Source organism: Aspergillus wentii (genome assembly GCF_001890725.1).
Source record: "Aspergillus wentii DTO 134E9 unplaced genomic scaffold ASPWEscaffold_2, whole genome shotgun sequence".
In the NCBI taxonomy this organism is placed as follows: domain Eukaryota; kingdom Fungi; phylum Ascomycota; class Eurotiomycetes; order Eurotiales; family Aspergillaceae; genus Aspergillus; species Aspergillus wentii.
In genome coordinates this window covers 4031030-4056902 of record NW_024467833.1, presented here as the reverse complement: position 1 = coordinate 4056902, position 25873 = coordinate 4031030, and the positions used below count along the sequence as shown (strand labels likewise).

General features: G+C 48.7%; 7 protein-coding genes across 7 annotated transcripts; 2 read left to right on the top strand and 5 right to left on the bottom strand.

Annotated features, from left to right (window-relative positions):
• Nucleotides 1-294: 294 nt before the first annotated feature.
• Nucleotides 295-1882, top strand: ASPWEDRAFT_25413 (RING-H2 finger protein; the record flags this gene model as incomplete). The annotated part of the gene is made up of 4 exons (XM_040832727.1): nucleotides 295-298; nucleotides 438-514; nucleotides 576-1098; nucleotides 1158-1882. The coding sequence occupies 4 exons, from the start codon at nucleotides 295-297 to the stop codon at nucleotides 1880-1882; spliced, it is 1329 nt and encodes a 442-aa protein (XP_040693266.1).
• A 327-nt stretch (nucleotides 1883-2209) lies between these two features.
• Nucleotides 2210-10703, bottom strand: ASPWEDRAFT_180977 (type I polyketide synthase). Its single transcript, XM_040831856.1, has 6 exons — nucleotides 10230-10703; nucleotides 10023-10167; nucleotides 9693-9961; nucleotides 8338-9640; nucleotides 7162-8282; nucleotides 2210-7103 (listed from the first exon to the last, which is right to left on the bottom strand). Exons 1-6 carry the CDS (start codon nucleotides 10440-10442, stop codon nucleotides 2313-2315), a joined length of 7842 nt encoding a protein of 2613 aa, XP_040693265.1. The 5' UTR covers nucleotides 10443-10703; the 3' UTR covers nucleotides 2210-2312.
• A 2687-nt stretch (nucleotides 10704-13390) lies between these two features.
• Nucleotides 13391-14910, top strand: ASPWEDRAFT_37403 (uncharacterized protein). The gene is made up of 2 exons (XM_040834667.1): nucleotides 13391-14773; nucleotides 14828-14910. The coding sequence occupies exon 1, from the start codon at nucleotides 13693-13695 to the stop codon at nucleotides 14461-14463; it is 771 nt and encodes a 256-aa protein (XP_040693264.1). The 5' UTR covers nucleotides 13391-13692; the 3' UTR covers nucleotides 14464-14773; nucleotides 14828-14910.
• On the bottom strand, nucleotides 14843-15746 carry ASPWEDRAFT_25410 (uncharacterized protein; the record flags this gene model as incomplete). The annotated part of the gene is made up of 2 exons (XM_040832726.1): nucleotides 14843-15281; nucleotides 15349-15746. The coding sequence occupies 2 exons, from the start codon at nucleotides 15744-15746 to the stop codon at nucleotides 14843-14845; spliced, it is 837 nt and encodes a 278-aa protein (XP_040693263.1).
• Nucleotides 15747-16265: 519 nt separating this feature from the next.
• ASPWEDRAFT_25409 (zinc-dependent alcohol dehydrogenase family protein) lies at nucleotides 16266-17542 on the bottom strand (the record flags this gene model as incomplete). Its single annotated transcript, XM_040832725.1, has 5 exons — nucleotides 16266-16459; nucleotides 16516-16974; nucleotides 17027-17227; nucleotides 17279-17294; nucleotides 17366-17542. The coding sequence occupies 5 exons, from the start codon at nucleotides 17540-17542 to the stop codon at nucleotides 16266-16268; spliced, it is 1047 nt and encodes a 348-aa protein (XP_040693262.1).
• A 1039-nt stretch (nucleotides 17543-18581) lies between these two features.
• Nucleotides 18582-23185, bottom strand: ASPWEDRAFT_37398 (uncharacterized protein). Its single transcript, XM_040834666.1, has 3 exons — nucleotides 22171-23185; nucleotides 19993-22107; nucleotides 18582-19940 (listed from the first exon to the last, which is right to left on the bottom strand). Exons 1-3 carry the CDS (start codon nucleotides 22715-22717, stop codon nucleotides 19021-19023), a joined length of 3582 nt encoding a protein of 1193 aa, XP_040693261.1. The 5' UTR covers nucleotides 22718-23185; the 3' UTR covers nucleotides 18582-19020.
• Nucleotides 23186-23785: 600 nt separating this feature from the next.
• On the bottom strand, nucleotides 23786-24770 carry ASPWEDRAFT_105815 (60S ribosomal protein eL15; the record flags this gene model as incomplete). Its single annotated transcript, XM_040827759.1, has 4 exons — nucleotides 23786-23926; nucleotides 23988-24214; nucleotides 24274-24430; nucleotides 24684-24770. 4 exons carry the CDS (start codon nucleotides 24768-24770, stop codon nucleotides 23786-23788), a joined length of 612 nt encoding a protein of 203 aa, XP_040693260.1.
• Between the last annotated feature and the right edge of the window lie 1103 nt (nucleotides 24771-25873).

The following is a 25873-nucleotide window of genomic DNA, read 5'->3' as shown; positions in this document are numbered from 1 at the left end:
CTCATTTCATCTCCTTTACCTCTCCTTGCTGTTGAACAAGGGTTCTGGGCGTTTTCGATCAGGGTTCGGTCACACCGTCGACAAACATTCTTCTGTTTCTCTTCCTCCTGAGACTTGGGCGCCCTGCAATAATTTCACCCTCGCATTCCTCTGGGAGCAGTGTGGCTATGAACAAAAAGGATTGGCCCAGAATGATCTCGTCCGTTCGATCTTAAGCTTCTGCCGGGCTTCTTTTTTCTTTCTTTTTCTTCCCCAGAATATCGCCTGTCGATTACTGTGTTGCTGGCTTCCACCATGTGTATGTTCCCCCTTCTCCATATGATCTCGATGAAGGGAGTAAAATGGTGTCATGGAATGTCATAATACGTGACGGGAATTCAAAGAATGTTCTATTTTATTTTATCTTTGACCACGAGCTGATCCCCGTTCTTCTACAGCTGCCGAATCGCTCACCACGGCCGCCGCGGTCTTTACCGGCCCGGGGATCGCAACGAATTCAACGCCGGCCGTAAATGTACGTCGTGATTTACCTCAATGTGATCTTGAAGAAGCTTATAAGATCTCCGATCTTACAGGGCAGCGTCGGCTTTCATTTCGTCCTCGATGGCACCGTTCAAACACTTTCCACTCACAACTCTCCTGATGATGGCCCGATCAAAGGACTACTTTTCGTCCCCAGCCTCGATACCCAGGATCCGTGCCACGATATCACCGGCTCATTAATACCTTCAAATGTTACCGGCTACGAAGATGTATCTACGCTCGGATACCGTACGATCGGCCTGGCCCCATGGGTATCTCTTGAATGTACAAAATCGTTTCTCAGCGCCTCGCGAAAGGCCGAGATCGATGCGCTTGTCTTTTATCAGCCTTATACCAATAATACGGGAAAACCTCCACCATCAGACGATATAACTTGGAACCTGGGCGATAATAGTGAATGGAAAAATCAGAATGAATATCCTGTATATGCAATTTCTGGGCCTGCCGGGGCTACGTTGATGCATCAGCTATCGTTATATTCGAGCAACATGACCCAATCACGAGAAAAGTCCACATACCAGGGTGACATTAGACTTTTCACCCTGATTGATCTAGGTGAGATAGCGTCCTTTTCCATTTCCAAACCACCCAGCAAGCTGATGTGATTACGACAGAACAAGATGGCAATAAAATACCTAGCCTTTGGGGCTTCATCCTCGCCATTCTCGGAACAATTTTGGTTCTCAGTCTAATCCTCCTAGTCTGCTACCAGCTCGTTCAGAAGAGACGCCGGGATAACCTCCAACGTCGCATCGAGGCCGGAGAAACGGACATTGAGTTCCTAGGACTGAATCAAGTAAAGGTCCCCCAGGAAATCTTGGACCAAATCCCCGTCTACACATATCCCGATTTGAACGCCCCCGCAAAAGCTGTACTACCCGACGAGACCAGGTCCATCACAGCCGGACGAATCTCCGGCGAACACACTTCACTCCGGTCCGCCACCAGCGAAAACAAGAAGAATGTCCAGACCGATTCATACGAGCTCAAAACACTAGATACAGCAATCACAAGATCCGATCCCGAAATTAACAACAACAATGATAATAATAGTAACGATTCCGATTCAGCTCCCGTCCATGGACAGGAGACTTTCCGACTAAGTAACTCACAAACAACCTGTGCAATCTGTCTGGACGATTTCGAACCTAGGCTCTCGATTGTCCGGGAACTTCCATGCGCTCACATCTTTCATGCAGAGTGCATTGATACCTTCCTTACACAGAGCAGCAGTCTCTGTCCATTATGCAAGAAGAGTGTCCTGCCGCCAGGTTGCTATCCTAGACCCATTACTAATCTTATGGTTCATCGCGACCATATGTTGAGAAGGTCACGGTGACTTGAGTTTTCGTATTGATGGTGATTTACTGTAAGTTGCTTGTTTTGTGGATATGTGAGTTAGCTACCTTACCTATGGGTGTATTTGGAGTCTTGTCCTTTTGGCGTGTGTTTGGTGTTTTTCGCCTATGATACCCCCCTTGGTGATTATGGTTTATATATACAGAGTAAATTAATATAATGATATTTCCAAGTCTTTAACTAAATCAGGCAGCACACTCTAACAACTACTTAACTACAAGACCAATTTTGGTTCCAATACTTGTTGGGATTGTCCGTTCGACTAAAAGAGTGATAACCATGATTAATCTTCATGGAACTAATCTTTCAAAAATTATCATGTCACTTTCATTCAGTTTCTAGGAGGCCGGTCTAATGCCGTAAAGGAGTAACCACAACCTCGGTACTATAGACCTTCACAAATCCACCAATCAAGCCGCATCGAAATGAGAATATGTACTGGAGGTAGCAACCTTCAAACTAAGGTCCGTGATACTCTTCGTCGTCAGATCTGACAGCGACACACTCGCTCCAAGTTCCTTTCCTAACCAAGTCCTAAACTCCATCTCGATCAACGAGTCGACACCATTGTGCCGGATAGACTTTTCCTGATCAAGCTGGTCCTCCTGAATATTCAGGAGAGAAGTCAACTTCCTCTGGATTCCAGTCAAGACAATATTCGCTCCCTCCTCCTTGCTCCTAGCGGCGGCTAGCAGTCCTGGGACGTTGTATATCGGTCCGCTATCTTCTGAGTGTGCTCCTCCTGAGGCTGCAGTTCCCTGTAGATGCATAAACATCGGATATTCAAGATGTCTCGGTGGAGGAATCCGTCGCTTCTGATATGCCGATTGGGTGGCGAGCCCGCAGACGAGCTGACATGTTGTTTCAGTCAGGGCCTGTCGGGGATCAACCAAGTACTCGATGATAGCTAACATTTCGTGCTCGCGATGGTGGTTTGCTATCTTCATACTGTGTCGCACAAACTCCTTGTTCTCGGCCATGAAACCAACAGAAAGTACTGCACCGAGATCTGCACTGGTTGCTCGTTGGCCCTGGGAGACCCGGTATCGTGCCAGTGCATCTTCGAATGTGTTGCCAGCGTTGTAGTTGGCCTGACTGCGGTTTCCTACCACACCCGCCACGGAGGCAAGCATGACAAAGAAGTCCAATTCCTTTGGAAGGACTTCGTGGAGATTGAGGGATCCGTTCATCTTGGGTTTTAATGACTTTTGCCATGACTCGTGGGACATGGTCTCGAATCCACCATCGGCCCATGCGACCGAACAATTGATGCACCCCTTTATAGGGGGGAGAGTTTCCTCGCACTCTGTTATGACCTCTCGCAGGCGATCGGGGTCGGTGATATCGCATTGGATAACATACGCTTGACATCCTTTTTTCCCAAGCTGCCGAGTCATCTTCAACGCAGCCTCAGAAATGGTCCGACAGAGAAGGATCAAATGTTTCGCACCTCTGGATGCCATCCATTGGGCGATGCTGCGCGCAATACCTCCAAGCCCACCTGCGAGAACATATGACGCATTGCTGTCGAATGTGTACCGTGTTGCCAGAGCGGGAACCACGGGAACTGGCTCTTCACCAGGTACAAAAACCAGTTTTCCGAAGGTAGTTCCTGCCTGTAGCATGCGGAGGCCCTTTTCCAGATCACCATAAGGCAGCACAGTGGTCGGTCGTGCTTCATGAATTTTCCCATGGGCCCAGAGGCGAATCATCTCGTCCAGGAGCTTTTGGATCACCGAAGGTCGTAGTTGCGCCACAGTAAGAAGGTCCACGCCAGCCATTGTCGCGTTCTTGAGGAAAGGGGTCATGTCGAGTTTTCCCCCTGACTGGATGTCTCGCTTTCCAAGCTCAATAAAACGACCGAATGCACCGATACAAGCCCAGGACTGTTGGAGGGCTTCTCCAGAAAGGGAGTTCAAGATTACGTCCATACCTGTGTCTTCGGTCATTCTCATGACTCCCTTCGCAAACGTCAAGTCACGACTGGAGAAGATGTGATCTTCAGCAAGGCCATACTCCTGGATCAGGAAATCTCGTTTCTCAATGGAGGATACAGTGGCAAAGATCTCAGCGCCAATAGCCTGTGCATATTGGATTGCTGCTTGACCAACTCCTCCGGCAGCAGCGTGGATTAGAACCTTTTCCCTTGCCATCAATCTTCCGATATTGTTGAGGGCATAGATGACAGTGGTATAAATCACAGGCAAGCCGGCTGCAATTTCCAAACTTAGCTCCAAATGATCAGGAATTCTCACGACCAGTGCCTGGTTTGCGCGTCCATAAGTCCGGAAAGTCCCAACTCGTGCTGGATCAGCAAAGTATGCGACCCGGTCTCCAATGTTGAATCTTGTTACCTTTGATCCTATACTGGAGACGATACCAGCCGCCTCCCCGCCAATTGTGGTCTGTGGTAGCTCGCCCATGGCAGTGAGAAGATCTCTAAAGTTGAGTCCAACAGCCTTTACATCGATTTCCACTTCGAATTCACCCAAATCCTGTACATAGTCTGGATCAGTTGACCACTGAAGCTTGTCCAAGACTCCAGGCTGGCTGTTCTGGATCATGACCGGACGGTCAATACTGCTCCACGGTACCAACTGTGCAGGAGGTGTAGAAAATTGCGCGGTAATCGCATCGGTGGCATCGCTGTTTTCAACTATCCGATTGGTATGAATCAACCCGTCTCGCAATTGGTACTCGGAGTTTCTGTGGGAACTCATTTCACCAACGAATTGATGACGTGTGATTTTCAGTATCGATTGAATCAGGTCCTCTGTCGAAGTGGCACCCAGGTTAGCCGCCAGTGTGGTAAGATTGAGCTCGTTTGAGTCCCGCTCCCATCTGATTGTGCGGATAAGTCCAGTCGCTATGTTGAATCCTGGATCTTTCGCTGGATCTCCTGTCACCCACAGTAGCCTAGCGCATGTCGTAAGCATGTGCCTGATGTTCAGAAACATGTCTTCCGTAATTTTGCCGAGCATGGGAGCCTCAACTTCCAGCAGAGAGATGCACACTGCCTGCGACAGGTCCATTGTCGGTAAGTCAACTGGGAAGATTAACGAACATTTAATACCCCCTAATGCTTCTTCCAGTTGATTCTTCAAGACCTGGGCCAGAGCTACAGGTTTATCCAGATACTGACAGACAATAACAAATTCTTGACTGTTGTTATCGGGGATTGTTTGCACTGCTGTCGAAGCCATGATGCTGATCTTTGTGAACTCTGGATATTGTGAACTTGGCATATCGATATCAATACCAGAAAAGCCAGAACGACGAAGAAAGCCATCCCATTCTTGCGTAGAGACATATGGACACCAGCGGCGAACTGGCTCTTTGCCTAACCACCAGCCTGGAAGGCCACTGAAAGAAACATTACTCCAAAGTGTATCCTGCCGCACTCCTTCAAGGAATAATAGCTTTCCACCAGGCTTAAGTAGTGAACGAACGTTTTGAAGAGTCTGGTGTATATCAGGCGTAGCATGCAAGACATTGCTAGCGAAAACCATGTCGTATGATCCCGGCTGGAACCCTTGACTTTCTGGATCGCCTCCTGCGTCTAGCTTTTGGAAATCCAAAATATCACCCCAAGCACTGAGTCTATCTTTGGCCTTTTCAAAGAATCGTGGCGAGATGTCCGTGAAGGCATAAGACGCAATCTTGTCACCGCTTACCTCGCTCTGGTTAACCGCGGTGCTTTCAGACCTAGGGCACAAGGAGTCCAGCAGCCGTTTTGTAAATCCTCCAGTGCCCGCACCTACCTCCAAAACTTTGAGACCCGATGAGTTGTATCTCAGAAGTGAAAGGTAACAGTCAAGGGTCGTGGGGATAGGTCCCATCAGTACATCATCGTCATAGTAGCGCGTCATGAGATCATCCTGGCCAAACATCAGGAAAAGAGGGTCTGCCAGGTTTTTGAAAATTGACGCAATTTGAGATCCCATTCGAAGCAGCACAGCGCCATTAGTATCGTATGATTCTACCTCTTTGTATAGATCTTGCTTGAGCTGTTCGTTTTGTGAATACTTCTGCCAATCATTGAAGGTAACATGCGGGATGCATCCCGTCATGATATCCGCAGTGACATGTTTTAGCAAGTCGTAGAACCTTTGGTAGTGGGTTTCCAATGAAGCAACAGAGATACCCTGGATCTCTACCAGTGCATCGGTTACCAAGAGTGCCGCAGCGAGTTGCAGTCGACTGAACCACCGTTTCTCTGCTTCGTAATTCCCCGCATTGGGGTCGAACGGGACCAATGTCCTGAAGCTGGATGTGTCGAGAAAATGGACATCCGGTTTCCAGTCTATTGAGTAGCAAAGCTGACCACTTCCATTCCCTGGTGTGCTTTCTGACTGGAAAGGGGTCAGTCTGACCCCTTGAATGGCAATGTTTGGCGCATTTCCATTCTTCCCCCAGACCTGAGCATCAACGTTGTAAATATCAAATGTCGACAGGGAAGCCTTTCCAGCGCAGCGGAAACTAGATTCAGAGCCGGTTTCGGCGGAGACCCATGCACTTTTGATGAAGTTTGGTACGAGACCTCGCTTCAACATTGATTGGCCGGTAAAGCCACAGACGGAAGCCATACCTGCCTGGAAAACACTGTCTAATGTGGCAGGATGAATAAGATGCGAATGTATATACTGTTTTGGCATTTTGGACCTGATATCTGGAACAGTTATTGTGGCCAGGGCGCTTCCTCCTTTCTGGCCAGTCGTGGTCACTGCGGATAAGTTTCTGAAGAGAGGACCGAATTCAATTCCAAGGTGCTCCAAGTCATCATAGACTTTGCTGAAGTCCAGAGGGGATTTACAGGCGCTTGTGGCTTCATGAAATGCCTTTTCCCACTTTTCTTTCTCCAATGTCTCTTCACGCCCATTGTCGACAGGATTAGGGTGGCTTGCCATATCGACAGCGATATAGCCCGTGCAATTTTCGACCCACTCGTCATTATCAACATCATATGAGTTGATCTGGAATTTATTCCATACATTTGAGGTGCTGATATTGGTGTCATCCATAGGGCAAAGTGAGAGGCTGGTCTCAACTCCGTCTTGGGTCTCGGGGACGATCAACATTGCCTTGAGCGCAATGTCGCGTAAACGAAAGCCTGTCACGGTATTATCTTGCACCAGCTGCCGGGATGCCTCGATGGCCATAACCATGAATCCAGCGCCGGGGAAGACGATATTACCTGCAATCTAAAAGATAGAGTTTAGCGCTTGATCTGAGAATAAGATACTTAGAGAGAGGACTTACAACATGGTCCTTGAGCCATGGATTCTCCGAGGTACGCAGAAAATGGCGCCATTTAGGATTCTGGGGATTCCAGTCCTGAACTGGTGCGCCAAATAGGTCATGTCGTGGATGTTCTCTGAACCGTGCATTCTTGCTGAGTCGACTCTCGAAGATGCCAGCTTCCTCGTGATTAAAAGGGTAGGGAGGCAGGCTGACCAGCATCTGTGGCCTCAGACTCCTAGGCGGCTCCGCAGCCTCATTGGCTTCAAAAATGTTGACTGGCACGCCTTTGGCCGCGAGAGCTCCCACCGACTCGAGCAGGGTGTTAGGGCCAGGGTCTTGACGGACGAGTGTTGGCAGGTACGAGATTGAAGGGTCTGCTCCAATTGTTTCCTTAATAGCACTCTGGAGTGCGCCATGGGGGCCAATCTCGACGATTTGCTGCACGGCAGGAGCACCTCCCTCAAGGCACATGGACAGCAGGACAGAGGTGAACTTGACAGTCGAAACCAGATTGTGGACCCAATACCAACCATCCAGAGATGATTCCAGCACTTCTTCGCCCCTCGAAGAGGAGAACATCCGGACCGAATCTATCCCTGCGAAGGACTCACGGTAGATGGGTGCAGAAAGGGCTTTCAGATAATCCTGTGCACTTCCCTGCATGTGGGCTGAGTGATACGCTCTCCCAGTCCGCAGCTTACGTGCAAAAATATTGTCCGCATCCAGCAGCTCTTTTAGTGCGTCGACCATTACCTCATCTCCGGAAACCGTGTTGTTCTTGGGACTATTGAAGCAGGCGATGATAAGCTCGCCGGTATACTCACTGTGAACTTTATCCAAATATGGCTGAAGCTTGGTTGCCTCTAATCCCACGGCCAGCATTGCACCTTTGACTTTAGTTGGCATGACTGCTGCCACGGAGCCACGATAATATGCGTCTGTCCACGCAGCTTCGCGTGATATCTTTCCAGCGCAGTACGCAGCAGCGATTTCACCAGATGAATGACCAATGACACGCGACGGGGAGATGTTCCAACTTGCCAACAACTGGACCAACGCTACCTGAATAGCAGTTAAGCAAGGGTGAGAGAGGACTGGCTCGTCAATTCTGGAGTCGCTCTTTTGTTTGGAAATCTCGTCTAACAGTCGTCAATAAATATCATTCTTGTTACTGAAGGCTTTCATCCCACTTACCAATCAAAGACCATGGACTACCTAATTGTTTAATAAACTCGGAGGCATCCTCTAGGGACTTCCTGAACACAGGATACCCCAACAATTGATGTCCCATTTGACTATACTGCGCTCCTTGCCCCGTAAAAACGAATCCAATTTTCGGGGCTACGCGAACGTTGCTTGCTTTCGAAAGGACCATTCCAGAGGATAATTTTCTTTGTAGGTCATCAATGGAAGTTGCTAGTATGCAGTTATTCCAGCGGAATCTAGACCGTTTCTCCGACAGAGTATAGGCAAGATCACGATACATGTTGCTAGAAAGTTTGCCAGACCAGCTTTCTTGCCGTTGCAGGTAAGAGTTGATCCCTGTAGCCAGTCTTTTCAATCCGTTTTGATCAAAAGCAGACAATAAAAAGATTTTTGGGGCAGGTTTTTCCGCTGTAGTACCGTTCACTAAGGAGCCATTAGCATGACATTCTGGCTGTGCTGCGCCAAGTTCCCCCTCTTCCATCGCCTGATAACGCTTAATAGTCTTCGTGACGATTTGATCAACTTCTTCAGGTGTTGGAGCTGATTGCCGAGAATTATGGAATCCAACGAGGCCCCTTTCTTCTAGGTAATGATAGGCGTCGTCAAGGATGCAATGGGCATTCGTGCCACTCAATCCGAAGCAACTGACGGAAGCACGGCGTGCACCGTCAGGCACAGGCCAGGGCAGGCATTTGGTTGGAAAGCGAAGGTTCCATTTCTCCATCTCAATCTTGGGGTTGACATTTTCAAAATTCACGTTAGGAGGAATGATGGCAGATTCTAACATGAGAATCGCTTTGATGATTGCCGCCACTCCAGAGCCTCCTTCCAGATGCCCAATTCCTGATTTTACAGCCCCAATGTACATGGGCATATCTCGATTCTCACATTGAAAAGCTCTGGCTATGGATCTAGCCTCGATCGGATCACCAGCGGGTGTTCCTGTCCCATGAGCTTCGGAAAACAGTGTATCCTTTGGATCGAGTCCCGCACTTGCATAGGCACTGCGGATCAATCGCACCTGTGCATCACCACTGGGATAGGTCATCCCAGGGGTCCGTCCATCTTGGTTGAGGGATGTGGCACGGATTACGGCCCGGATAGTATCCCCATCTTTCAGGGCGGATACCAAGGGCTTGAGGATGACCGTTGCGACACCCTCGCCACGTGCGTAGCCATCACCTCTGTTATCAAAGGTAAAACATTTGCCTTCTGCACCCAGGAAGCCAGAATAACTCATGCCAAGAATATGAGGCAGATAGCTAATGGCGTTGACCCCACTAACGATTGCCTGAAGGTGTGTCAGTAACGATATAGTGCTAAACGAAAAGGATGGCAATTACAGTTTCGCTATCTCCAGACTTGAGACTCTGACAGGCAAGGTGAAAAGCAACCATGCTACTCGAACACGCCGTATCTACTGTCATACTCGGTCCCCTAAAATCGTAGAACCAACTGACTCGTCCTGATATCATCGAATTCTCCGACCCTGTTGACCGGTGCTTCATCGAAGTCTCTAAGTCGCTATTCATTCGATTCGAGTGATCGTGGTTGAACCCACTGGCAAACATCGATGCATTTGAAGATATTGCCTTCTCCATTGGAATTCCGGCTGCCGTCAAAATCAGTCATCTCCTCAGATCCACGTCGACATATGCCCGTGTCATTCTCACCATTTTCAAGCGCATGGTAAACATTCTCCATAACGAGCCGTTGCTGGGGGTCCAGACTCAAGATCTCTGTCTTATTGATATTGAAGAAAGCTGCATCGAAAGCGTTGGGGTTCTCCTGCAGAAAATGGGCACCTTTTGCATGGACCTGATGAGAACCTCGGTCAGTACAATACAGAAGCCTTAGAACAGAAGCTGGACAGTACGAACCGTGCCGCCATGGTCTGGATCGGGGTGATAAAACGCATTTTGGTTGAGTCTATCAGGAGGAAAAGAAGTGGTGGACTGTCGAGCTCTGAGGAGGAATTCCCAGAACGCCTCTGGGGTGGTCGCTTCTTGCGAGAAGCGCGCGGCCAGACCAATAACCGCCAAGGGCATCGAGACATCCGCGTCTGCCGGCTGCTCAACAACACGACCGATCATGATGGTATTTACAGGTACAGTAGAATGATAATATTCACAAGAATGATTGCAGAAGCTGACTCGAGAGGGCTTTGCTCCGTTTATATAGACTCCATGGACTTCATCTCTTCTCGAGCACGACAGGATTATTGCATGGCCACGTCAAGGTTATTCCATAAACACCACAGTCAGCGTGCGTGCAATTTGATTTGCTCCAACTACCACCAGATAAAGCCAATTATCAAAATATTCACGACGAATTGAGCTTCCGATGTTGTGGAACGATATGGTCCATGATGCTCGTCCATCCCTTGCCTTCACGACAGCACACGAGGACCATTCTGCAGCACCAAAGGGCATGCATATTCGGCATCATGCAACACGTGTTGATTCTCAATTTATCAAACTCGGTCTGTTTCTCGGTATGAACAAACGGATTTGTTCCATTTGATCGGTTCTTGCAATCATCTACAGTCTTTGGCAGGTATGGCACGGAGTACACCGCAAGTCAACCTACATCCTGCACCAGGACTCATCATCATACCAAATGCAATATTCAGAGCCTGCTTACTTAGAATGCAATAGAATCAGATTGCCAAAAGCATCGTAAATTTCTTTTGCGTCGTCTAGCGGTGTGTCAAAAGGCCTTATCTTCCCTTCAGCGCCAAACATCGCATTATAGCAACACTCGATACTCTTTTTTTTAAAATCACCAGTACCACGTACCCATATAATGCACGGTTGCTTGATGTACGATGGCAGCTATTTTTGTTGAATATTCAACCCCCACATATTGAGCCGGTAGTTGATGACAGCCAGTTAGGTAGTCTCCTCGCATACACCCTTACGTTACGCTCCATCTTCAAGGTCAATTCCCAGCACCTCGTTGGATATTCAGCTTCCTTTCACACGCTGTCCCTGGCCGTGCGTTGTCCTTGTTCCATTTTCCACATTTCCTAGGTCTTCGTTTTAATGATTTGAGCATCCAACCGAATCATAAGAACACCGTCACCATCCCGCAACGAGAGACGGCCTTTATGCAGTCGAGAACCATGCTAATAAAGTTTCTAGTTTCTTTTTCAAGGTCTAAAAAGCTGATCAAGTGATGCCGAGCTTGCTGTTGCTTTCCATCAAGGTCCAGGCGGCCATGATGCCACCATGCCGAGAAATCTGGCCTGGAGTCTGTCCTGTGCAATGACATGCAATTTATTTTTTTTAATCATACATGCCTACCAGGCGAAGAGGATAGTTGGTATCCATCCCCGGAAATTATGATATTGAAACGACCAGCTCGAGAGCCAAGAGTCCGTACCACTTGTGACACATCTCAGACAATCCTTTGTTCTAATCGCACAGTTTATCTCCGGGGTTTCTGCGCGACAAGAAGCAAAAAAAAGAAAAGAAAAGAAGCCCCCTTTCAAAACTGAACGGGTAGTATACTTGGTGGCAAACGATCTATTTGACTAGATGGCGGTCTCACCAACCCGGGCTCGACAGACAACCCCAATTCGTGATCTATACGGCGTATACTACTTCCCAGCCTTCGCGATAAACGTTATTGCATTGGTTTGACATTCTCTATCTAGACTTGCACTACAAAGTACTGCCTTCGATCACTTCTATCACAGCCTGGACGGTCAGTGAGCCACAAGACATTGCCACTTCAAGCGGCGGTCAAAATGCAATATGCAGGTTTCGACGATCAGATTGCTCAAGCGAATAGAAATACCATCTAAGCTTCATTCAAATACTGCTGTATTGGATCGGGGTCTATTCAGCTATAACTTTACCTGGCGTAGCCTTTGGGTATCACTTCGGCTACAGTCGATCTGGACAACCTCTTCCAGTTCGAGTCCGCACAACGTGGAAATTGATTTCCACTGCCGCCATCTGCAGGCGCATTATCGTTGTCTTAAGTAGCAGTCATCAAGCGCTGGTTGCCAGCTCTACACCCAACTCCATCTTTGTTCAAATATGTTTGGTTTCCAGGCCATCTCACCTCGATCACCACAATCAAACAGGCATTCAAGCTCTCCGCACAAAATATCGACATATCAGGGTGCACAGTCAAATTTCCCGACAGCCAAGATGAGATTGAGCAAGTCGCCAATCTAATGGCGGAGACCTTTTCCGAACACGAACCCATATGGAATGCCTTGTTGACATTCAACTCTGGCCTTACCAGAGAGACCTTCAATGAATTCTGCCGCCTTTTCTCGACCGCAACAGTCGCAGCCGGTTGAAAGCAAGTGATGGCTTATCGCTAGGCTCCGTCATGGGCGCGGCCTCGGAGAATGTCTACCCTACGCCTCCACCCAGGGATGGAATCCTTTTACGATTCTCTAGACCATCTCAAGGCCGCATCACCAATGAAAAATGAACTGTCCTTGAAGTAAAAATTGCAGCGATTCGGAAGGGGTTGCATTATCATACTTCAGGTGACTTGCTTCATGTCTTGCTTAGAAGACACATCAGCAGAGCTATGAGGAAAGCATCATCCTCGCGACAAGTCGATCCCAGATCTCCTCCAGTCTTTTGGTTAATGTTGGGGAAGATCGAGTTGTATTTCGAGTCGCTGAATTTTCTTTCTAAGACGGATTGCCAAATGCGATCTAAACTCTGACAAACAAACAGAGTGTGTTCATATTCTTGCCAGAATGATAATGCGTAATGTGTATACACCTTCAAAAGCCATTCGCGATCGGGCGCTCGGATAGAGAAAATCTGCAGAAGTCCATCGGACTATAAGCTATTCTTCTATCGGCAAGTCTGTTGCAGATCGATCGACGTATGTATATCCCGATATGAACAAAAAGGAGTTACAAGATATTGAAAGGCTGCATTGATTGGTCCATATATATATCATATATCAAGTGGACGGGTCTGTCTCATGGCTAGATGAGCTGGGCTGAGATGGATACATAGTAATCTACTCCATAGAGGATCCAGTGCAAAGTGAACTAGCAATTAGCACTATAGAAGTATTTTTTCCTGTTTAATATAACAGCTTTCATCTCTTTTTTCCATCTCATTCATATTTTCATTGTTGATCTCGCTTATAGCTCACGAGTGTAGATCCTCTAAACACACAACCCTATTGAATATCTCCACCAGAGCATCAGCCAACAAAGAGCTCTCGATCCATCCCTAACCTCGGCCCTAAGACCCTCACCCGGCGCTAGCTCTACCGTGGAATTAGCGAAGACCGCCGTGTCCAGAACATTTTATTTTCTTTCCTTTGATTTTCTCCCTCGCTGAGTAGATTTCAAATATGAACACACTAAATACTGCACAAGCCTCCGCCATTGAGCTTGCTATCCAGGCCTGTACGGAGAGGAGTGCTATACCCGGGTACACGATCGAATTCCCAGACCCGAACGACCAAGATGTGATTGAGCAGATTGTTGAGTTGATGACGGTCGACTATTTCGACCGTGAACCGTTGTCGAAGGCTTGCAAGGCGAATGATCCGCTGCTCACACCGGAGGCTATCCGGCGATATTGCTACGACTGCACGATGAGAATAGCGGAGATCGGGACTATTCTTGTTGCGAAAACCGGGGACGGAAAGTTGGTTGGGTTTCTCAACACCGCTGTCGCTGATAAGCCTTATACACCCGGCGTCTGGCCGGGTGGGCTGAGTCCTTTGATTGAGCTCACGACTCGGGTGAGGGCTATGGCGCCTAAGGGCCAGGGGAAGGTTCTGTGTCTTGCCCGGGCTGGGGTGAGGAGAGATTTCGCGGGTCATAATGTCTTGAGGGATCTGATTTATGTCGCTGTGTTGAAGGGATATCTGGAGGGCTATGAAAAAGCCATGGGTGTTTCAATGAGCAAGCCGTCGCAGCGTGTGTTGGAATCATCTGGCCTAACAGCGGTGGCCGAGCTTGCATATAAAGACTACGAGTATCGCGGCACCGAGCCCTTTGCTCAGGTCAACACTCCACCCTCAGTCAAGCTGGTGTGGGGTGATATGAAGAAGTGCTTGAAATTTCAGCAAGACTCGCTTTTGGGAAGGGAGGCCCGGGGGCAGGCAAGGTTGTGAGAAAAGAAGGAAGATAAAAGTGTTTAATAGCGATTTGAGCCCATCCATCCTTTTTAGATGGGAAGAAGATATGACTTATAGATTTGCATAGACTTGGTTCCGGCAACGAATTTCATTTATATCGTCCGATATCACTTTTTCGCTCGTAAGTCTGGCGGACCGCTTTCAGAATTCAAATAGCTCCGTAAAACGAGTATTGTGACGCTGTGGACCGCATGACAGTCACCTGCTTTTTTCAATATCTTCCCTAGCGATCTGTGTCCTAGTATGTGTTGAGCAGTTCCGACTCTGGGTATCTCATTATAGGTGTCTTGATCTGAAAAAGTCAGCACCACACCACACCACAGATCCAAGATAAACCAACCAATTATCAAGCAAATCAAGCAAACTTATCATGCTTCCCCTTAACCCTCACATCCAAAACCTCCTCATGGAAATTCCCTTCCCTCCTCGCCCTCCTCAACCTCTTCACCTCACTCTCTTCCAACCGCCTCCCAACCAACCCCTCCAACTCCTTCTGGCTAATCTTCTCCTTAGCCTTCGTCTCCTTACTAGCCTTAATCCGCGGCTTGAAACGCGCCTGCATGCGGATCCGTATCGTCGTCTCAAAGGAGAGAGTAGCCGCATCACCACGGATTTCTACCGCGCGACTAGTCTTGCCTTCCCGGGCGCACAGGAAGGTCTCTTTATCGCCGCCGCCGGTCTGCAGGGAAAATGTGCCGGGGATATCGGGGGAGGGGATCGTGAGGAAGGATTCGTGGTGCGAGATTGCGGCCGCCGTGGCGCTGGGAATGCCGTAGTTGTCACAGCCGAGATATCTGTTCAGTTAGCAAAAATATCCCAATACAGAGGTAAACAACGTATGACAGATAGGAGAATACTCACTTCCCATGATGCCCCTTAAAGCTAAACGACTCCGTCCCCGCAACCCGCGTCGCAACCCAAACCTGCCTCACATCGTGCGGTTCCGCCGTCGACGCATCCCCCTCAATCAGATTCTCCAACTCACTCGCAAACACTTTTCCATTCGCGTCAGACGCAATACACGTCGGCGGGTCGGATGGGAGAACGAGCACAACCGGCCCTGCAAGGTCCGAGGGTGCGTCGGCGGACACCCAGCTTTGGTCTTCGGGGGGTTCGTCGGTCTCGTCGCGGGCGATGGCAGCAGCGGATGAAGGCTTGGAGGTTCTTGGGGGGAGGGATGAAGGGTCTGGGTATGGGGCTTCGCGGTGTTGTTTGCGTTTTTTGGGCTTGTCGCCTTTGAATGTGAGGGGTTTGACCATTTTGGTTGGGTTGAATCGGGGGTTGTTGTTGGATGGATGAGTGGATGGATGAGGAGTGGAGGAAGATTGATGATGATGTTGCCGATTACATAGCGGTCGATCGTCAGTCGGTTTTTTTAACGTTGATGAATTCTTGCAACTACCACCTTTTTTTGCGTTTAGATTATTATATTTGAAATATCCACTTGATCAATTCATACGTTAATTAATTAGAGCAATTAATGAAGCACCCAGATAGTAATCGTCATACGCCACTGCTACCTTGGTGGAAAACAGATTGAAATATCATCAAAAAAACGAATCATTTGTTCGTCAAGGTCCTCAATTCCCTTCATATATATACCAGTTTCGCCCCCTCTACTGTAAATCATCTGTTTGAATTGCTAAATATGGTCACATTTCATTATTCATAACATCACATGCAGAGTATCTCGTATACACATTCCCAGCCGAAAATCGGCCAGGAGAAAAGAAAGGTTATGAAAAATCCAAAGATTTTGTCTATCACGCCCTTATCCTCTAGTCGAAAGTAATAGCGGCCTTGATGGCAGTCTTGTTCTTCATCGACTCCAAGCATTCCTCCCACTGGTCGATCTTGAAGGTCTTATTCACGATGCCCTTGACCTTGATCTTGCCTGAGTCAAGGTAGTCAATGGCGGCCGGGAACTTGTAAGTCTCGGAGAAGCTGCCCACGATGGTGATTTCATCGCCGACTGTTGTATGTTAGGACAGGATCTGGAAGGATGATACATGGCAGATGGGTACTTACAGATCTTGCTGGGAGGCCAGTTGACACGGTCCTTGTTGGCATACACACCGTACACGACGAGCTTGCCGCCACGACGGACATAGTTGATAGAGTCATCAAGGATCTTGACACTACCAGTGGCTTCGACGACAATGTCGAATCCATACGGGTTGTCCGCCTTGAGCTTGGCGAACTGGGCGCTGGGGTCGCTGCGAGACAGAGCAATATACTCATCACCAGCATCGAGAGACTTGGCCAAGTCCATCTTCAGACCCTCAGGAGCAACCACAGTAACCTGGCATCCACCATTCAGACGAAGCAACTGGGCCAGGATCAGACCGGTAGGGCCAGCACCGAAAAGCAGGACAGAAGAGCCCATCTTGGGAGCAATCTTGTCCAGACCGTGAGCGGCACAAGAGGCAGGCTCAAGCAAGGTGGCATCGACATCGGAGAGGTTCTTGATCTTGAACACTCTGCCAGCTATTTACAGTCAGCATGGCTGCTCACCCAACGCTGTTGTATGTCTACTTACCAGGGTACGCGCAGTACTCGGCGAAACCACCATTCATGGTAACACCATGGGCCTCAAAGTGCTCGCAGAACAGCTCAGCACCACGACGGCAGTAAAAGCATTCGCCGCACAGTTCCGAGTTGTCCGCAACGACACGCTCACCAATCTCGAAGCCCTTGACCTTAGGTCCAACAGCAGCAACCACACCAACCGTCTCGTGGCCTAAACATGTTAGAAGTCATCCAGGTTTGATCTAATTCATAACCAACATACCAGGAACCAAGGGGAACTAAAACCAACCAGTCAGCTTGAATCATCCTCGACACTACACACCAGACCAGAAAGAAAGAAAGAACATACCTTGGCAATAAACTCTCCTTCATGGATATGCAAATCAGTACCACAAACACCGCAAGCCTTAACCTTGATCAAGACATCGTTGTCGCGCAAAGTGGGCAGAGGGACATCCACGAGGCCGTGGCTCTCGGGCTTGTCGTACTGGAGAGCCCTCATGGTCTGAGGAAGATTGGCAGCCATTGTTGTGGATGGATGGGAAGAGAAGAGGGTGGTTCTGTTCAGGGAAAGGTTGATTAGCGACGAAGACATGCCGTACAGCAAGGGTGTTGAGGTATTTTTCTGTCTGATGGCAGGGGTATAAGGTTAATGGGAAAGAGGAAGACGACGTACCAAGTGAAGACAAGAGAAGCGAAAAGATGATATCTAAAGAGAGCGAGGAAGTCTGTTTGGAAAGAACACAAAGAACAAAAAAAAAGGTGGGAAAGCAGAGGCTATTTCAAGGTTTCCATTGAGAGGGGCAGACAAGAATCAAAAGAAAACAAGAGAAAGAGGGGAAAGACAATGAAGTCAGAAAGGTAGACAGTGAATGGTTCATTTTCCCTCAGATTTGGTTACAGACCAAGGAGAAGCCCAACGACCAAGTGGGGACCTCGGATTGTTGCAGCTTGACACCTTGCCACTTTTTGACTGCTGCAGATCCAGCTATACTCTTCGAAGAAGAGGAGGTGAGGTTGGCTATAGGACGCGATGCTATAACCGCTCGGATCAAATGACCACGGAGTACAGACGTCCTATACCACATCCACTGCCTGTCGACAGATCGGCAAAACTATATCTCCATCTGAATAGTGAAAATAAATCAAACCACTGCTACACAACTATCTACACCATCTAAGATGACTTCATCAACGAGGGGGGTAACCCCGCTATGACCTCGGCGCAGGCCACATCGGGAGACCAGGAACCAACCAAGTCGGGATTGCAACGGGTTGGCAAATCGCCTGATCGTTCCTGATTCCAAGTCTACAGAGTCGAAGCTGGAGATTCCGTGGTATGCCGAGCATACCGAGCATTCATCACCATGGAGCACACGTACTGCGTCAGTCTGGATCCGTCGAAGATGCGAGAAACATCGCTGCTCCACTTGCACTCTCTATACCAAAAAGAGCAATCACAAAACACCGCGAAAAGCTTCATGCCAGCAGGTCTCATGACCGCCGGATCCCCCTTCGTTGATCCCCGCCACTCGGTCTGGGCCTCAAACAGGACGCTATCGCCGGTCGAAATGACTTCTTTTTCTTTCTTCTCTTTTCTTTGCTTTTTTTATTTCTCACCTGCAGTCTGCATTATCTCCTTCCCCTCTTCCATCCAGTCAATTCAAACTTCACATTTACGGTGACCAAATATTTTGAATCAGCAATTAAGAATTATTCAAAGCAGTCGATTCTATCTTCCACTTCAGAGTTAACACTGTTATCTGGCAATTCGGATTCAGATAGATGATCGCCATTCCCTTCCAGAATGATCCATAACTCCACAGCAATTCGCAAATCAAAGACCTCCGCCCCCTTCCCAAAAGCAAAGATACAAACACTGACAAAACACAGCATCACACTGCCAAGCCTGGTAGATAACATACAGCCTCTTACAAATATCGGCATCAGGCATCGTGGGAAATGTTACACTCTGGGAGACCTGCCCCCAATTACCCCCACGCTTTACTTCAGCCCGAATCCCTCACTATTGATCACCGCATCCCAGAGCTTCCGCTCCAGCTTCTCCTTCCGATCATATCGATACAATCCCAGAGTATTGAAGCACGTTCGTGCAGTAGGGTACCGTGACGAATCGTCTCCGAGACACGCTAGGCGGATCATCAGGCTGGTTGCTCCCATGGCGGGAATCCGGTCACTTCCCGTGATGAATGACAGAATCTTGCGCTGGGCTTGCGGGTTGGTTTGCTCAAAGAATTCCCAGAACCATTTCACAACCGGTACCGACTCTGGTCGAGCCACCGACCAGTTGTCATACGTCGCAACCGCCCGCAGCGAGGCAACATCCAGCGCATCGTCCGAGCCGCGAACCAGTAATTCTATCTCCTCAGGTCGGAATAGGGATAGCGCATTGCCGCCAACCACCGAGAAGAACCCACGCTTGAAGGGCTCAAACTGCCGAGTAACAGCGGTGTCCAACAAATACTGAATATAGAGATCCACGAATTCCCGCCGGTTCGAGTTCGTCACTGGTCTCTTCTCGCCTCCTGGGCAGAGAGGCACCTCAATCACCTCGCCGTAGCGATCCACCTGCGCGACAAAGTCATAGCAAAACGTCTCCGTAACATCTCCCTCAAAGTCTAGTAGACCCCGGAGACCCTTGGCAAGCACCGGTCGATACTCAGCAAGATCGTCTAATGTACACTTAAACGATGACCTGGACGTCGACGTCTGCGGTCCATTCGACTGCGGTGCGGCAGCCAAAAGCTTCTTAAAAGCAAATGGCGGAAGCGCGATGTCAAGGATTGTGGAGTTATAGATCGCTAGTCCTAGTAAAGTCCCAACCAGAAAGAACTGCTCGGATGATTCAAAGCAGAAGGGGTTGAAATAGCAGTACTGGGAGTCCTCGTCGTAGAGAAAGAGACCTAATTACACATCAGCGACTTCTTTGACAAGGATAAGATCATCAATACTCACCATGATGGGGATCAAACACCTCTCGCACAAGCAACAGGAACCATTCCTTGCGAAGACCGCCTGCATCGACACCCTCTTCACCAAGAAACTCAATGCGTAGTCCCTTCTTGATCTCCTCTTGGCTAGAACCCACCACTTCACTGACGCCCCGAAGGCTGTCCTCGACCAAACAATCTCGTCGAACTTTCAACACGAGATACTGACTGATGGCCTTTCGGCTAAGAATACTGTTAAAAAAGGCTTCCCGGGCTTTGACTTCCATCTGACGGCGAGCGTCATGCTCCAGAACATGAATCTTCGCCCAGATGCTGAGAAAGAATGGATATTGACAGAACGAGAACTTGCTCGCTTTTGACTCCCAGGCCTCAAAGTCCGCGACCAGGTCGGAGTAGTCCAGCAACGTGTTGTAAAATGAGCTGATTGGAATCAGATGGCCCCGACGACCTCCGGGGTGTTTGGTCGCAGGGCCCGCCTCTTGACCAGGAACACTATCCGATTTCCGAGAAACATTCGCATTATTGGCCGTGAATAATAAAGACATAACTCGGGCCGCCACCCGAACCTGCCAATCTTCTCCGTAGACCACCGGCTTGTCCTGTTTGTCCTTTGCCGGCTTGTTGGAACTTCTTCCATTGATAGCAGCGTGAAATTCTGCTGGCGTATGGCCAGCAGCGCTGGAGAAACTTGGGACCAGGCTATCATCCTCATTCTTGGTGGACGCACTGCGCTTCCGGCCATGTTGACGGGTGAGTCGATAGGTAACGAAGCTACCAACAAGATCGACAATCTTCTCAAATTGTCCGACGGAGAAACGTGAAAACCAAGAAACGAGGTAGTGATGACAATCATTCGACAAGTTGGCCAAAAGGCCTAGAATTCGCTTGATAATCCCAGAGTGATGGCCTGAGCCCCCAGTCCGACTACTAGACGATAGTTCTCTTCGAGAAGAAGGTTTAGCATCACCGGGTGCTAATTTATGGCCATCCCTTGGATGAGAAGGTCTTCTCTCATCCCTGGCTGCAGAGGCTGCAGCGTGCGCCTTTGAATGTGGGCTAGATGGGTATATTAAAGGATTCGCCAAAAGAATCAAGAGGAACCTGACCTCCTCCGGCTTTTTGAGAGGCCGCCGTGGTCGCTTCAAAAGATTTTCCGTGGCTTTGAGGAGTGTTCTATGCACGTGTAAACGTGCATCCGTGATTTCCCTTTCTATCACAGACATATTAATAGAATGCCACCTCTTGCTTTTCAAAGAATCCTCTTCATTGGCTATATCAAGCGGCTCCATGCCCGTCCATTGCTCAACCCATGAAGTCCCTGCCGTCAGTACCAGTTGATACCATTGGACCATTTCAGCCCAGTTGATTCGAGGACTCCTAGAAGTAACAGGCCTAGACGAACTAGAAAGCTTCTCTTTCGATGGAGCATGGCGAAGACCGTTACTTTGAGTCCAATCATTCATCCAGAATGTTGAATTCTCAGCAATGTCCCCAATAAGAAGTGTTTTAGCATCGGGTTCGAATATCGCTGCTTGGGACGAATCAGATACCATGCTAGTGGCAGTGCTGTTTTGAGAGTTTGTCGGCGGGCTGTTTTCACTGGCAGGAGGAGAAAATTGTGCCGTTGTGAAAGAGTTATTAAGACAATCACAGCCTCTGAACGAAGATATTATATATTCCTCCAATGCTTTGAATATTGGAGGACGACCAAGTTTGTCCTTGGCCCCCGGGTCTGGTTGTCGAGTAGCTTCACGAGGCAGGCGATCACCGTTCGGCGCATTATGGGCGGAATTTGAGCGAATTCGCATCTGTCCTTCACCATGAGGAACTGGAGTAAGATAGGGCAACGGTTTATTCGGGCTTCCACTCATCACCTCCGGCTTCCTAGGTGTAGACGCAGACGAACTGCGACTGCGTGGATCCATCGGTGGCCGTGGGTCAGACAAATACCCGGAGGTTTGGTTTGGTGATTTCGACGGATTCCCCACTGCAACATGGTTGCCATTTTGGTTTCGATTCGGGCTTACTCGCGGTGCTGGGGCGTCCAACAGATTTCGGAGATAACTCGAGACACATCCATCGATCAAAGCTCTGGTCCGTTTAACCGATATAGGCATTGCTAAACAAACAACGAGTCAGTCCACTACGTAGATATCAAACCACGGCAAAGCCAAGTAAGTACCTTTCCTAGGAATTGTCGGGGCAGGCGGTGTCGCCTCCTTAACCGGATGACCATGACCGGCAGGGTCATTCGAATCCTTATACGGCTCCAAATCATTGACAGTAAGACACTCGGTACACCTAAACACGTTGAGATTCCTTGGCCACCGCACCGTCGAGCTACACGTCATACACTTCCCAGTCACCAACTCCTCACCCGGCGGCAGACGAGGCAACGGTTTCCCCTTCGGACTCGTAGGAAGCGGGGCGGGCGTAAAAGTGACCTCGTCATCGTCGTCGTCGGAATCCAAAAACTCCCGTGTCGAAATCGATCGATTACGCCTCTTGCCAAAGGGCGAAGGAAACGGATGGCTGATCGATCGGGTGTGCCCTTGATGTCGAGAAGGTGGTGAGTTCACCGGCGGAACGCCAGGAGTGCCATTTTGCGGAATCAAACGAGGCGCGCTCCTCTCCGGTAATGGAAAGGAGCTGGAGGTGGTAGCGATCGGACGAGTAGGGGGTGTTGTCGTTGCAGGTTGGGACTGATTACGTGCGGACCACGACGGCATATGGGCGCATTTGGTTGTATTGATTCAGGGATCGGGGTGGAATGTATAGCTTCAATGATAGATATGGTGATAGTATGAGGATTTCTTCGTATCCTCGCTCGTATTATCCTCGACCAATCCAGCAGGGAGAGTGTATGGACAGAAAATCGATCGATAGCAGCAACCAGGTATGCACCTTAAACCAGGACCGGACCCAGCCGTGGATTAACGAGTTCGAAACAGCTTGTTGATGGAAAATCGAAGTTATCGAGGGATGGAATGTATTAAAAACCAACTCCAGAGATGCAGCAAAGTGACAGGGGGTAGAACAAAGAATGTGAGATTTGACAGTTGGAGGGGAAGGCGGAGGATGAGATGAGGGGGGTGAAGAAAGACAGACACGAAAGACGGATTAAGCAAAGGAAGTCGCAGTGGGCCCGGGCCTGGTCCGGCGTTGTTAGGCCGCCCAGTTTCTGACAGGGAACTAGTTAAGACTACAAATGTGACGCTCCAACGAACGGTGGTATTGCCGGCTGCTGCTATTTTGGTCTGCAGCCACACTGCCTAGTGTCTGAGTACTGGACTGATAAGTCTAATAATCATTATGTATCTGTCTGGATGCTGCTTCTGTTCCAGGGTCTGTCCTTTTCTCTCTACAGGAAATGGGGTGAGACTAGGTAGTACGACGGTTTCTTTTCTTTCTCTTTTTTTCCTATCCAGTATCCACCTACTGGGGCCGCTGTAACCTCAAGAATCGAGACACTGTCTTGGGTCAATTACCGGACAGGATCCACACGATTTTTTCTTGTTCAGCTCGTACGGACCAAGCTTCTACAAGTACGATACCCCAGGGAATGATCGGAAATTGAAAATAATAAGAGGTCATACTTCGTTAGATGAGAGAACAATAGAGTTGAACATGGAGAAAATTTTTTTGCTAACATCGGATCCGATGGATCTGTTGCATTAATCTCGCGTCCGGAGACTTCAATGATGACATTGTCATAGCGAGTTTTGATCGAAATAAACACATCCTCGAGACGAGATTCTGCCCATAACCAACAATCCCAGCGTAAACACCCCCTACGCTTAACGGTATCTCCAGTAGCTCTGGGTGTTCTGGCGCTTCCAGGTGTGGCGGCGACCACCGGAGGTGTTGTTGTAGCGGTGGCCCTTGTTGATACCACGGGACTTCTTGCCAGTGGCGGTGAGACCACGGGCCTCGCGGTGCTGGTGAGAAAAGGGTCAGTATCGTAGACCATGTAGCCATGAATAATCCAGTAAAACGAACCTTGTGCACGGAGTTGCAGATCCAGTTGATGCGGGCATCGCGGCGGATGGCCTTGTGCTGGGGGTCGACAAGGATAACCTCGAAGTACTTGTAGGTCGAGTCCTGGTTGATCCAGTAGGAGTTCAGGACACGCAAGTTGGCGCAGCGGCGGCCAACACGCTCCTCAGCGGTGGCGGAGAGAGCACGCTGGTACTTGAGCTGGTTGATACCCATGTTGGTGGGCTTGCCTATAAGCTAGTCAGACACAATTCCTCTCCCTCGCACATAATATCCAAGAAAATCGTACCGTAGGTGGCACCCTTAGGAGCGGGCCTCTTGCGGCCACCGCGTCTCACACGGATACGGTAGACAACATATCCCTGCTTGGCCTTGTAGCCGAGACGACGAGCCTTGTCGGGACGAGAAGGACGGGAAGCACGGTGGATAGCGTTCAGCTGACGGAGCTATATTGATGCACTCTCAGCAAAGTTCAACGAGTGTATAGCAAGACACAATCAATGTGTGCCACATCCATCCGCCGGCGAAAAAAGTAAAAGATTTCTTTCCGTTTTTTCCTTTTCTATCGAGTAGCCTGCCGCAGCAAAAAAAACACCAGAGAAAATAGGAACTTTTCTCGGTGATTCATCCTATGGCATAGCACACGAACATCCGGCGGGATGTCTTTCAAACAATCGAGGTATAGGGGGGGATTCTCACCTCCCAGCAACGGACGCGCAGCAGGAAGCGAATCACGTCGGACTGCTTCTTCTTCTGGATCTCTTCCACGTACTTGAGGGCACCCATCTGGACGTTGTGAAAATCGCAATGTTAGCCGCGATGTGATTCTCGCAATGATTTTAGGAATCTCAGGCTTCCTGATAGCAGAATCAGACAGCAAAACGTACCTTGTCGGCTTGGCTGGTCGTCGGTAGGTCGTCGTTGTCGCTATTGAAAAGTTCGAAGGATAAGACTCTTGAACGAGGTTGTGTGTGGGACGCTAACAATTAGGCGAGTGTCTCCACCTCCCACCCGTTTGAGCCAACCAGCATTGACGCTAACCCTTATTGCCTCAGGTGTCGACGCCAAGGCCTTTCGTTTCCCTTTTCACAATTTTCCATCTTCAAGCCTAGTCTTTTTCCGCACTAGTGCACTGAAGCTCAACGTTTTCGGTCTCAAGATACACTCCTCTACGATGCTCACGGAAAGTTCTTCAAGTACAGTACCTATTTAACTTCATAAAAACAAAACTATTGACCATTCAATAACATAGAATACATTCGTATATCCATCTTGATAAAACAAACCCTGTTCAAAACAAGTCAAATCAAATCATCTTCATTGCGCGCCATTTCGCCAATGAAATCTGATATCTTTCCGTTTTTCCTTTTTATTTATTTCTTCAAATATTCCTATCCCAAATGAGAAAACACTCATCGTCAGTCCTCCTGACTCTGCCAATCACAATCGCATCAGCGATGATCTAGCTATTCACAAACTGGTGGTTTCAAAGCCTGAGGCAGGTACAGAGAGAAGGGGAAACATAGACATGACCCAAGTCAGTGTAAAACAAAAACAGAAAAAATGTGTAGGAGTAAACGACAGGAATTGTAAGCGGAAAAAATGAAGCGATTGGCCATCAATTCGTTAATCTGGAGGTCTATTAGGTATCGGCACTAACGACTGGTCGTAGATCTCTGGTGATCCACTAGACATGACTTCTAATCTCTTGTATCGGAAACACGATAAAGGAAAGGGAGATGAAAAACAAAGAAAAAAAAAAGAATATGAGTTGGATAGGAGAGAAAGAAAAGAAGACGATAAGAGAGCCTGGTTGAGAAGATCAGACAAAATATTGTCAATCAATATCTCAAACCTAAGTGCCTTCACTGCGAAATGGTAGTTTTCTA

Excerpts from the sequence above, each read along its gene's own strand:
- ASPWEDRAFT_180977 (XM_040831856.1), bottom strand. The coding sequence starts at position 10,442 with ATGATCGGTCGTGTTGTTGAGCAGCCGGCAGACGCGGATGTCTCGATG. Across the intron at positions 9,962-10,022 it reads TTACCATGCGCTTGAAAATG|CCGGAATTCCAATGGAGAAG; the intron begins GTGAGAATGACA and ends TTTTGACGGCAG. Across the intron at positions 8,283-8,337 it reads TAGTCCATGGTCTTTGATTG|ACGAGATTTCCAAACAAAAG; the intron begins GTAAGTGGGATG and ends GACGACTGTTAG.
- ASPWEDRAFT_37403 (XM_040834667.1), top strand. The coding sequence starts at position 13,693 with ATGAACACACTAAATACTGCACAAGCCTCCGCCATTGAGCTTGCTATC.
- ASPWEDRAFT_37398 (XM_040834666.1), bottom strand. The coding sequence starts at position 22,717 with ATGCCGTCGTGGTCCGCACGTAATCAGTCCCAACCTGCAACGACAACA. Across the intron at positions 22,108-22,170 it reads CCCGACAATTCCTAGGAAAG|CAATGCCTATATCGGTTAAA; the intron begins GTACTTACTTGG and ends TTGTTTGTTTAG. Across the intron at positions 19,941-19,992 it reads GGTGTTTGATCCCCATCATG|GTCTCTTTCTCTACGACGAG; the intron begins GTGAGTATTGAT and ends ATGTGTAATTAG.